The sequence below is a fragment of the Chenopodium album genome, chromosome 15 (genome assembly GCF_948465745.1).
Source record: "Chenopodium album chromosome 15, dcCheAlbu1.1, whole genome shotgun sequence".
NCBI lineage: Eukaryota > Viridiplantae > Streptophyta > Magnoliopsida > Caryophyllales > Amaranthaceae > Chenopodium > Chenopodium album.
In genome coordinates, this window is record NC_137848.1 from 45,145,208 (window position 1) to 45,158,488 (window position 13,281).

A 13,281-nucleotide genomic window follows, 5' to 3' on the forward strand; every position below is an offset into this window, starting at 1 on the left:
TATAATGTTTTGGTTCTTTGGTTAAAAAGAAATGTTCAGTCATATAATATTAAATGTACGATTTGTTTTTTACAGTTTCATAATCTCTTTATTTTACTCTTATATTATAAATATTTATTTTTATATAATGCAATGTTCAAAATAGGTGTTCATTTTTTTTCTAGTAAATGTTCATTTTTTTTCTAGTAAATGTTCATTTGTTGGGCATGACCTCAGCTAAAAATTTGCGATAACAAAGCCCCAAGCGAAAGAGGCGGTTTCCCTAAATAGCGTGGCCTAGGCCCAAGAGCAAGCAAGCAAGACCGAATATCACAAACCTATTACTATAAATAGCAAGCTAAGACCCAATTTCCAAGGTATTCAAGTACTAAAACACAAACTCTACAATTCAGTCATATCATCCTATCTACTCCTTCCGTTTTTAAATACTTGTTCCATTTCTCCATGTGCGGAGTTTTATGAGAAATTGGAGAAAGTAATAAATATGGAAGTAGTGGGGCTGTTGGAAGAATAAAAAATTGTAAAAAAAACCAAAAGTAGTAGAACGAATTGAAGGAGAGAGAATACAAAATTAATATTGTTAGGTAGCATTAGAGATACGCCTGCTTCTCTCATTTTCCTGCAAAAAATATATAAAATTAATATTGTTAGGTAGTATTAGGAAGTATTATATCTCACAAAGAATATCTAATTGGATATTTTTTGTGAGATGTAAAAAATTTTATTGTTTCACATAATATGAAACGGGGTAGTAGATTTAAACAAAGTAGCAATTAAGGGTTGCATATTATAATACTACATATTTAAAAATGTAGAAACATTTAAGGTTTCCACCACTATCGAACACTCTCCAGTCCTATATTTGACCATTTAAATATATAAGTGCATTTCATTGAAAATTATACTCCTTTTTATCACATAATATTGTGAAACTTCTATTCAACTGCCTTTAGCAATAAATCCTCCAACGCTACTCAACTGACTTGGGACCGAAATTGAATAACACAAACCCCTCACCTACTTATTGGCAAGTTAAAAGCTGATAATGGATCAGGCTCTGTACTGGGGCAGTCGGCCAGTCGCGCTGGAAACAGTTTGGGGCAGGTAATTTCTACCCAGTATCAGTAAAATCGATCCAAGTCGGATACACATGACTAAACAACTAAAAGCCAAGCATATGAGCCGATATATGTTAGCTATGGCAAATTAAAAGTGAGATCACGGTGGATAACTATCAATCAATTAGAGGAGAAAAAAACCTAAATGCCGAAAGAGCTGAAGAGCGAGAACATAGGCAGCCATATATGATTATGAAACTGGTTTCTTCACCAACAAGCCTTACAGGAAATTTCTAAATGTAAGTTCTTCGGTAAGAAAACAAGAAACCAAAAGCCAGAGAGAGTAAATTTGAATGACAATCGTATGGTTGAAAGAACAGCAACAAAACAAGACACCAAAGCCAATTAACTCAAGGTTCAAACAAACATGACCTGTTGTGGCCCTCAAAGAACAAACTAAAAATCAGACAAAATTATAGAAAATGTTTATTGTGTGAATTACACCTAGAGGTTCAAATTCATATGATATCATCAACGAAGATATATTGACAGTTACCAATGGAGATATAAAAAATAAAAAATGGTTGATAGTATACTTGATCAACTAAGTTGTTCCAGGCGCTTTGCACTATTCACAAATGTTGCACTTTTATTGAAACCTTCTAGCAAAAGTATCCGAATGGCCTCCAATCCACCTTGCAATGTCAAGTCCAACTGCACACAACCAAAATATCAGCCACCAATAAAAATATCCCATTATCCAGTAATGTTGATTGCCACACCACATGCAATAAGAATCGTAACCAAAGGATCAAAGTTCTAACTAGTTGTTGAAGATTTAGCTCAGTACTGTAGCTATCATAGCACTAAAAATACCAATCATGTAGTTAAGTTCGATTTCAATGAGAGCTCCTCATGGAGCTCTTTCTAGTTTTTAAAGCTCAAAAATTGAGATAGAACCAAATTTGACTTTATAACAAATTCCCAAATAGTAGAACAAAAAGGCAATTTTCTCCACCTGAGAGTATACTCACTAAGCCTAGAAGCAATTTGGAGCATATATACAACCATACTAAACACACTACAGACATTTGGGCAAACCACAATTTTCCTATAAGTTGTTATCCTGTGGGAAAGTCCAAAACTCCAAATTTAACAGGCCCACAAATTAACTCTACTACAAAGACAACAGAAGACGAGATGAACACTAGAAAAGTTAGATTGTCCATAATCATTGAATAAAGTTTGTTATGGTTTCCATTAATACAAAAATCATAAGGTAGGAGCTAGTGGCCTCCAAAACTCCATCACCATGATTCTGCACCTATCCTCCAAACAACCCCTCTTTTTCTTCCTTTCAAAATTCAAATACTACCAACTCATATGGTCTAATCATCTAAACTTCATGGATAAATCTCAAACTCATACATGTTAGATTATATCATGTAATGTGATGCACTGCAATCCTCGATTACATGACAACCAAATTCTTATTGATTTACAATGATCTTAAGCTATATTAGTTCGCCTCTTCTGATCTAAATCGAACTCATGATAGTTGTTTTTATAGTAATTATATGTTCTTATCTAATACTCCCTCCGTTTTTTAATAGTAGTTCCATATCAAAATGACACAAAGTTTAAGAAAATGAATAAAAATGATTGACTTTCCTAAAAACCCATGTGGTCCTTTCGAAAAATAAAAGAAAGAGCACATGTGATCCCACAAAAGTAAGGTTGTTTTGGTATTTTTCAGACACAAATCATACCATAAAAAGAAATGGAACATTTATTTTAAAACATCTAAAAAAGGAAAGTGGAACGATTAAAAAAAAAACGGAGGGAGTGATTTTTTACTGATTTCTACAATAAGCACTACAGATATAAAAAGTGAACTCAATATAGCCTTAGTAACTCTTAGGCCCCGTTCTTTTGAACCGATATGAATTAATTATCCAAACCGAAATGAATTGAACAAAGCTGAGTTGAATTGAACTGATATTAACTAAAAAGAAGTCCAAAAGAATAAGGCCTTACTGCCCTTATCCAAATAGCATAGAAATACAGGCCTAGTAGGACTTCTTTGACATTACCCTCCGGTTAATACTAGGCTACTAGCAAAATTTACATAGAGGCCCATGTTCAATAGACTATTAACGGATAGATTTTATGATATCGTAAATTTGAGAGAAAAACTTTAACAACTTTATTAAAATTACAATAGTATATTCTTTTCAACTATGACAAGTTTTCACCTAGTGAAGATAAGATGTATCTTAGACTAAGCACACTAGCTCAACAAAATTATCATTTGAACTATATAAGGCGCCCAAAATAGATGTGGTAACAACTTGCGAACACTACACATGTACAACAGATAGCCTTTCTTGACACACTTTTGAAGCTGCAAAGCGAAAATAATCCTTAACCCTGAACTCTTGCCTTCCCTTTTGTACGTCACCTTAGTCCTTGTTAGACTATACAAAGTAACTTTTTGTGCTTAGAAATTGATTTGAGCCTTATACTTTCCTAACCAGTCCATTCCCAAAATGACATCCAAGTTGAACTCTATCAAGTGTGACGGAAATTCTACCCTAGAAATAGAAAGAGGTAACCCTCTAAACAATTTAGATCAATTCTTACTTCCCATGACGAAATAGAAACGTCCAAAAAGAGTGACTCAAGATTCTCTAGTTTAAGAATTTCTACTACGGTCTTAGAAACAAATGAATGGGATGCACCCGAATCAAACAATAACTTTCTCACAAAGAGAGCATATAAGAAAAGTGTCGATTACCACATCATTAAAAGCTTTAACACACGGCCCTTAGAAGTACCGCCCGTATTGTTACTAGTCTTTATCTTAGGTGTAGGTCCATTGGGTTGGGGAGACTTAGTTGGAATAGAGAGCATTACTAAGAGCAAGTTTAGCCCCAAGTCGTCGTCATCATCTTGAGTCTTAAGACTTATGTTTAAGACTTCCCCCATTTTTCTTCTTAAATCTCAAGCAAGTCTCAAGTTGATTTTAGACTTGAGATTGGGACTCACCTCAATTTTATTTTATTGTCCTTTTTTTTATTTTTTTTTTACAATTTTCTAAATATAATACAGTATGTCATATATTTGAGTCTTAGGATTAAAGTGATAAATTTAGACAAGTCTCGGTGAGTCTTAATAAGAATTTAATGACATCATTTTTAATGGGGACCACAAAAAATGATATCACATCCAAGTCTTAAAACTTTGGGGCTAAACTTGCTCTAATCTTATGTTAGCTCTCGATGCTTCTTTAAGTCTGCGCACCCAAACTCAAGCTTGTTGAAAAAGTCATTCTTTCATTGACTCCACCATAAATTAGCTTCGTCCCACAAGTAATAGAAAGCATTACTAATCTTAGGGTTTTCGGGCAATTGATGGCATCAAAGAGTTTGTCAAACTCTCTGATCCAATTGTTAAGGTTGGTTAGGTCTTCCTTGCCAAGGTAAGTAGGTGTTAACTGGGGCTAACCTCTTAAATACCCCCACAAAATTGTGTGAAAATTTGGTATTTGGTAGCTCGGTACCATCCAATGTTCACTAAGGAAGCTTGGATAGTATTACTTTGTGTAGCCCACTTGCCTAAAACCCCTAAATATACTTTTCTAATCCAAAAATACAATGATGTACTCTACGATGACAATACCTATAATATGGAAAAACATTACCATGAAGGGATTTGGCTAGGCACCCTAAGAAACTTCACAACTAACCTCCACTATCTTGAAGTTGGGGGAAACCAAAGGGAAGTAGAAAGTATTGATATTTTTGTGCCAATGGAAGAAGAGAGTGACCACTCTAAGTTAGAAGGTTCAACTATGTGCACAGCAAAAAAAAAAAAAAAAAAAAAAAAAAACCATGTCACATAAATACCACGTTTCCTCCCTAAGAATTTACTTGCCTTCACCATCTACCATGAATGACGATGAAGAACCTAATTTCTACTACCCATAATTGTACAACCTCAACCTCCGACCAAGAGGAAGAGATGGACGAGTCTGATGAATGTTAGGATTAATTTCTACTAAGTTAGTTTAATCAAATAGCTTGTAACGAGTTTGATGTAATAATTGTTAGCTTTTTGACGATAGTGATAACTTTTGATGTAAACAATAGGTGAAATTTTTTTGCTAGAGATCTATGTAAAAGTTTAAACCTTTATGGATGAAATGCTATGTGTGAAACTTTCTTTCTATATTATGTTTGCAATCTTTGCATGGTTAAGTACTTAAGTAAACTTTGTGTTCCCATATTTAGTTCAAGTGCTTTTACACCCAAAGAGTAATAGGACTAGCGTCAAACTGCTCTTAAGAAGTTAACGAAAAGTTTGACCCAAGCTCTTAGTAACCAACCAAATGAGGTGGAAACTTTTTGTGGGGTATTTAAGAGGTTAGCCGCAGCTAAAGAGTTTGACAAACTCTCAAACTCTTTGATGCTATCAATTGCTCTGAAAACCTTAAGATTAGTCAACGAAAGGATGAATTGTTGAACAAGCCTAAATTTGGGTGGTAGACCGGAAAGAAGCACTAAGGGCTAAGTTCTATCCGGCGTACTTAAGGAAACAAAAGTGTATGGATAAACATGGGCATCGTGTCGTGCCGGCCATCGAGAGCCGTGCCTGGGTGGGGCTCGTGTCGAGCCGTGCCGTGCCGGCTTTGCGGCGGGCCGTGCCAAATTTTGGCACACCCCAACCCACGGCACGGCACGGCCCACGTGCCTGGCGGGCCGTACCGTGCCGGGAAGCGGGCCAACCTGTATTTTTTTTTAAAATATAAATATATATATATAAAAAAATTGATATATATTTTTTTTTTTGAACAACTTAAGTTTACATAAATAATGTTATTAATTTATGTTTATGTTAATGTTAATATTTTTTTTTTGAACAACTTTAATTTAATTAAGTTTATATAAATAAACTTATTTATTTATTAATTAATTAAGTTTATTTAATTAAATAAGTTTATATACATTAACTTAATTAAATAAGTTTATATAAATGAAGGTGGGCATGGGACGTGCCACGTGCCGATGACCGTGCCGCCCGCCATGCTCGTGTCGTGCCTGTGCCGGATTTCATTTTTTTGGCCGGAATCGTGCTGGCACGGCCCATGCCCACCTTTATGTATGGAGTTCACCAACCTTAGAATGAGGACCATGACCATTGGTGAATAGACCGAGTACTATAGCAAGTTCATTGAGTTGATGAAGTTCACACCCGAAGTAATACCCACCGAAGCTTTATAGGCTATGAAGTTTGAGCAAAGACTAGCTTTGAACCTTTAAGGGAAGTTAGGAGGTGCTACTTTTGAAACCTTAGATGAAGTGTATGAAGAGCAGCTCATCTATACGAGATTAGAGGAAGGGAAATTCAGAATTTGGGAAAAAAAAAAGGAAGAGTTTGAGTCTTTTCAAGGGGGTGAGAAGAAGCATAAGTCTAATGGAAATTTCAATAAAAGGAGGAAGAACAAGGGGAACTTTGGGAAAGGAAAGAATTTTCAACCATTCAATGCTAGGGGAAATGGGAATCATAGAATTGATGAGAATCAAAAGAGAACCTTTTTTAAAATAAATGTGAGAAGAACCACCCACATAAGAATTATGATATGACCTGTAGGTAATCTAGGTATTGTTAGAAGTTGGGGCATCGTGAGTACGGATGTTTTGAGAAGAGCCTAATATAAATGTTAGAAAAGGTGAAAGAGCCTAATATTCCAACCAAACCACCCTAACCCAATGGACCTACACCTAAGATTGGGACTAATAGCAACGCCGGCAGTAATCCCAAGGGCACACCCACCTGAGGCTGAGGGTAAGTGCTTAAGTTGGTCTGGCATTTTTTATTAGGCGCAGGTTAGGCGCACGAGCCACACCAAAAGCGCACGAGGCGCACCTGAAACAAATTTCAGCAAAAAAATTTTACAGTTCATATAGTGCGCCTCGCGCACCTAGGCGCTGCGTAACCCTTCATGCTTCAGTGCGCCTTAGAGCTTTTTATATATTGGGCTTAAGCTTCTCATGATGTGGTAATTGCCACTTTTCTTATATGCTCTCTTTTTGTGAAAGTTATGTTTGATTCAGGTGCATCCCATTCATTGTTTCTAAGACCATAGTAAAAAGTCATAAACCGGAGAGTACCGAATCACTCTCTTTGGACGTTTTTATTCCGTTAGGGGAGGAAGTAAGAAACTGTTCTAAATTGTTTAGAGTAGAGGTAATCATTAATAGCCCGGCCCGGTAGCCGATCCAACCCGCTCGAAAAAGTTTGCATGATCCACACTTTTAAGGTAGGCTTGCATGACTTTTAAGTACAAGCCCGACCTCGCCCGCTCATTTGATCACCTCTAGTTTTAAAGGGCACCTCTTTCAATTTGAAGGGTAGAATTTGATAAAGTTTAACTTGAAAGAATTGGATGTCATTTTTGGGAATGGATTGGTTAGGAAAATATAAGGCTTAGATCGATTGCTCGGCCCAAAAAGTTACTTTGTATAGTCCAACAAGGACTAAGGTGACGTATAAAAGGGAAGGCAAGAGTTCATGGTTAAGGATTATTTCCGCTTTGCAGCTTCACAAATGTGTCAAGAAGGGCTATCCGTTGCACATGTGTAGTTCAAATAGATGTGGTAACAACTTGCAAAATAAAAAGAAAGCAAAATTTTCACCTCTTCACGTTCTTGTTTGTTGAATGGACGAAGAACAAAGCTTGCAGGGTCCATCTTTCCAGGAGGCCTCCCAATACCTAAATTTACACAGATTATTATTGACATGAACAAAAAAAAGGATAAAACAAAAATAGATGTTTCATTCTTAATGTGTACCTATCCTTAAACGAGGAAAGTCACGATTTCCTTTGAAATGATCAATGATACTCCTCATCCTACAAGGCACAAGCACATTAAATCAATAGTCACACACAACCTTCCTCACATCATTGTTCATAAACTAATAACCTTTATGAGTCAATCCTCATGTTTCACCAACATAAAGCTAAAATTTTAGCATGCCAACGAGACTAATAAGCTTGACTAAATACAGTTTCAAAAGGTCATAAACTACTTGAGAGTTTTATCCGAGTCCCATAAATTACCAATTCATGTCGGTATATATTTTATATAATCCAAAAATTAAAAAAATTTTGGAAAAAGTGTTCACAAATAATACTTCATTCTTTTCAATTAGGTAAGTCCAAGTGACCAACTACGTAGAGTGGTGAGCTAAGTTTGATGTGGTTCCTAGCCCCTAAGAGTTTGGGTGAGTAACTTAAAGGCAAAAAACTGACTTAGCATGTAAAACATGTCTAAGTTTCGAATATCGTAGCATCACAAACACCCAACAACATACTTCCTCCGTTTCAAATTACTCTTTACACTTCTAAAATGGCAGACTCCTAGGCAATTTTTGGAGAAAAAAGAGATGGAGAGAAATAAAAAAGAGGGCCCACGTGAGAGGAGAGAGATGCACAGAGTTTTAAGCCCAAAGAAGAAGTGTAGCAAGTAATTTAAAACATCCTCAAATAGAAAGTGTAGCGAGTAATTCGAAACGGAGGAAGTATAACAAAGGAAGTGCTAGAAGGTAAATACCCATTGTGTCCTCCATGACCACCCTTGGGCAATAGCCTCAATCTTGCAAAAGGCAAATCCAAATCATCGTATATCTGCAAGATAGTCAATCATCTATTTAAATATGAGGCTCACGATTTTGAAATGCAACACAATAGATTGAGTATGTGAGTAGTATATTACCACTAATACTTGGTTCAATGGGATCTTATAATATGAAACCATAGGACCAACCTTCATAAAATATTTCAGAGTTTAGTTACCACCAAATGTAACATATAACAGAGTTGATAAGTTTTAACATAATGATAGATATTTCAAGATAAGCTACTTACAGACTCACCACTGACATTCATAAAAGTTTGTGGCTTGGAAAGGATAATTGGAGCTTTTCCAATGTAACCTGATAAAAACAACTAAATTAGTTCAATTAAAAAAGCAACACGAAAAGCCAAAGTTAAGAAGTCCAAGAAAATTTTGACATCAACAATTATTCCTTGTTTATGAGGGTCATTTCAAATATATCTGTAATCTGTTCCATTATGTGCCTTTAAAAATTTATGAATCATAATGTTGGTAAGTTGCAAATGTAAATGGGGACTAATATTTTGGGAGGGGGATGTAGGAGACTAGGAGGATTAAACTATATGAAAAGTCAAAAAGTAAGTAATAATAATTTTTCAAAATACTAAGTATATTTGCAATTCACATATAAATTACTATCGTAAATAATTTCCTTAAAAGCCCCTCTCTCCCTCACCACTCTTCGACAACCTTGGCTGCTAAACCTCTTCTTATGAGGTTTCTTACCACAATCCTCACAATTTGCATTTTGAAGTCCATTTATCATCATTTATTGAATGAGAACAAAGCTATTTTATATATACTATACTCTAACAGAACAAACAAAACCTATGTCTAGTGTGGATGATTAGTGGGCTGAATATGCAACCAAGCTCCAACTTTCACTTGCTTCAATTGAAAATTTTGCAACCAAGCTTTCACTTTGATCAGCTTCAATTGAGAAGCTCGATTCCTTGACACGGTGAGCAGGAGAGAATTTGTTTGTTGACAGAATAATGCTGCCAAGCATCAAAATTGGTTTCTCTGCCAATTGACTTGAATGGATAGGCAAACTAGATGAAAGTATACATATCAGTTTTTCGACCATAAATAGCATAACTAGTATGGGGGCAGAAAGAGTATGTTTTCTAGATCATTTAGTAGCGTCTATTATTAGGGAATAGGGATGTATACATTCATACTATTTTGCTTTAACATTAAGTAAATTTGTAACCCTTTCGCACATCATTGACAAATTCTCAGAATCCTGAGAAAAGGCAAGCTGTTTATAGATAGTTGATAGTTTGATACCAACTAAAGCTCATTCCCATTGCCATCCAAATTCAATGCTCTTCTGCTATGGCGCTATGATATCCTCTATGTTACTTGAGAATGTTTAAACTAAAACAGAGGGCAAGAGTACCTTTCCCAAACATAGCTTTAAAAGATACACTATTCATTGAAATTCCCTCTGCTTCTGCAATGGCGTCTACCATCTCGAATCCAACCTGTAGAATGATGGAAAGGAACACATAACACATTCACTGCCTCTGTAGATAGATTAAATCCAACTCAGCAAGACCAAAATCTTAGCACATTCTACAATTGATAATGATTGAATAGTAGGATAATTCATATGAAGCACAGTATCTTGCTAGCCATGCATATGTGTTGTAGGAAAAATCAAACTCCATTAAACTTGTATGATCATTCGAAATGGTAATGTTAAATTGCAGAGAAACATGCTTCTTCGCCACACTCAAGGTAAAACCAAAATGCTGGATGATATGAAAGGTTTCTCCCAACTACATTTCAATGCATGAAATGTTCCCTAACTCCACCATCCAAATTATTTTGAATTATATTGTCAACATAATATTCAATTTCTAAAAATTGACTCAAACTACAAAACATCGAAAATTTTTAATCACACATGTACCCAATTCTGCTTCAAGAGTATTAATTCTGATCAACAATAAAAGGAAAAAAAAGTAACACCCAAATTTTACACTCCAACAAACTCACTAAAACTGAAAATTTCTAATACAATATTGCATCAACTATTACAATAATCACCAAAAATAAAATCTTGCTCTTCAAAACACCCAGAATACAGCAAACACAAAAATTACAGAAATTACAGTATAATTAGAAGAGAAATTATACATTATGACGAGTGCCGTTGTACTTTTTGCCAGGATTTCCAAGGCCAACAACAAGCCACGGTTTAGGCTTAGGCTTAATAGAAAACGACGTCGCAACATCGTCAGGATTAGAATCAGCAGATAAACAAGCAAAATTGGTCATTCTCCAATTCAAAGTGGGAGATTTTAGGGTTTTGCGAAATGTTGAAGAGGACAAAAAACAACTGCAACTGCTACGAAAATAGCAGTAATTCAAAGCTGATGATGAAATTTGCATTGGAATTGTAGTAATGTTCATACTTTTTTGGGGAATTTAGGGTTTTATTGAAGATGAAATTCAATCTATTGAAACAAGATTTGAACCAATTACTGAAGTTGTTTAAAGAATGAAGGAGAAAAAGAAGGGAAAAAAAAAACCAAAAAAAAACATGTCGCCGTTGCCGGGGATCGAACCCGGGTCACCCGCGTGACAGGCGGGAATACTTACCACTATACTACAACGACTTATTGAACAACACGTGAGTTGTAATTTATTTATTTTGATAAAACTTGTTAAAGTTTAATAAAATCACGAATATTTAGGTGCTTGTGTAGTATACTGTTGCAAGTTACAACAGTTGCAAGTCCTAAGTTTAAGTTCGGCCCGGGCTAGCAAACATAATTGTAGGAAATATTCCAAACCCTCAAAACTATCAACCTTTTACGTCGAGGTTTAAGGCAACTTCAAGTTCAATGAAGAATGGTGTGTGTTTAGGAAAAAGTTTAAAAAATCAAGAGAGAAAGAAAGAATAAGCTTTAGCTTGAGAGAAAGAGAAGATGATTGTTGGTTGTTGGTGAATAAAAAAGAAGAAAAACTTTCTCTATTTATAGGAAAAATGATCGAAAAGATCATAAAAAAGTCAGAATTTGAATCGGAATAAAACTTCTTTCATCATGGCGCGATAAGAATACTGCGGCGCATTGGCTTCATTGTGGCACGATACAAAACAAATTTTTGTGGTTTTTGTTTTTATCATAACTTTTGATCCAGAAATTAGAATAAGATAAATAATATGTCGTTGAAAAGCTCTTGAAGTCTACTTTCCAACCCAATTAGAATCAGATTAAAATATTTTGTAGGATAAAAGAAATAGCCGAAATAGTGGGACGGTGTCAGTTTTGGATAGAGTTTGGTATTTCACTATTTCATTCATATCTTTTTCGTTTCAAATCGGAATTGCAATTATAATTTATCATTGGAAAGATAATTTCAAGTGCTATTCAACCGTCTAATATTTGGATAAAAAATATGAGGCACGAAATAGTATTTGAACTTCTTTGAATGTCTTTTAATTCGAATAGAATTAGGACTTTCAAAAAGAGAAGTTTTATTCAATTTCAAATTCTTGATCTTTATCTTTAGAAAAGGATATATTGGAACCCTCTAGAGACTTCTAGAAGCTTGTAATGAATTCTAATGGTTTTAGAAATATAATTAAGATTAATGGACCCTCCACATGATCATTGAGTCCGCATATAAGGCTCGGTTTGGGCCCAATTTAGTATTTTAGCCATAACTTCCAATTGGTCTTACATGCATCCTTGTGCAGCTAGGATACATACCGCAATTTCTTGGCTGCATTCTAATGCATCCAAGCTGGCTACAACAAGCAAAAACGCAGGCTTCTATTAATGAAACGCATCCCTGCTATTTCAGCTTCAACTTTTTATTACAGCTTCAACTTTGTAACAAAGTACATGCTTTGATTATCCTCCTCCTTTCTTCCTCAACATTTTTCTTTGAGTTCCTTTGTCGACATTATTTTTCCCGTGTGATTTTTCTTCGTTTATATAAACTTTTGAGTTAGTGATTCGTGTTTTGATGGGTATACTCCTTTCTTTCTAAATCTATGAGTTTCAGATTCAATCAATTGGCTTTATCAAAGAGGAAAGAAAAAAAAATGGAGGAGAGAGAAAGTTAAAGGTTAAAGAAAACAATGGAGGTTAGATTTTTACCAATTTGTAATTGTAATTTGTATGATTTCTTTGATCATGCATGATGATTTATTGTTTGATTATTTGAAATTATTATGAATTTGTGATGAATATCAATTAAATTGCTTAATTGTTAATGAATATTAATTAAATTGCTTAATTTGTAGTTATATTCTTTCTCCTCTCTCTCTCTCTCTCTCTCTCTCTCTCTCTTTTCTTTTGATTTTTTTTTCTTTTGATTTCTAATCATGTTACAAATTAATAATTATTTTCTCTATGATGAATCAAGATTAGATTTAAGGGGTGTATATTCAATTTTTTAGAGTTTAAATAATTACAATTGATCTTGAATATAATTTCTATTTTAAAAAAATGAACACGTAGGAATTTAAAAATGAACATCTATTACAAAATGAGCATTTAGTACACCGAAAATGAACATTTAAT

General features: G+C 34.7%; 1 protein-coding gene and 1 non-coding gene across 2 annotated transcripts; both read right to left on the reverse strand.

Moving 5' to 3' along the window:
• Positions 1–1,423: 1,423 nt before the first annotated feature.
• LOC145582326 (peptidyl-tRNA hydrolase, mitochondrial-like) lies at positions 1,424–11,238 on the reverse strand. Its single transcript, XM_081639332.1, has 8 exons — positions 10,883–11,238; positions 10,140–10,224; positions 8,989–9,056; positions 8,837–8,887; positions 8,675–8,748; positions 7,913–7,971; positions 7,757–7,833; positions 1,424–1,772 (listed from the first exon to the last, which is right to left on the reverse strand). The coding sequence occupies exons 1-8, from the start codon at positions 11,156–11,158 to the stop codon at positions 1,659–1,661; spliced, it is 804 nt and encodes a 267-aa protein (XP_081495458.1). The 5' UTR covers positions 11,159–11,238; the 3' UTR covers positions 1,424–1,658.
• A 54-nt stretch (positions 11,239–11,292) lies between these two features.
• On the reverse strand, positions 11,293–11,364 carry TRNAD-GUC (transfer RNA aspartic acid (anticodon GUC)). The gene has a single exon. It is a non-coding gene; the product is annotated as a tRNA-Asp (tRNA).
• Between the last annotated feature and the right edge of the window lie 1,917 nt (positions 11,365–13,281).

Coding starts and splice junctions, on each gene's coding strand:
- LOC145582326 (XM_081639332.1), bottom strand. CDS start 11,158: ATGAACATTACTACAATTCCAATGCAAATTTCATCATCAGCTTTGAAT. Junction 8,749..8,836: donor CATTGAACCAAGTATTAGTG/GTAATATACTAC, acceptor ACTATCTTGCAG/ATATACGATGATTTGGATTT. Junction 7,834..7,912: donor CTTTCCTCGTTTAAGGATAG/GTACACATTAAG, acceptor GTGTAAATTTAG/GTATTGGGAGGCCTCCTGGA.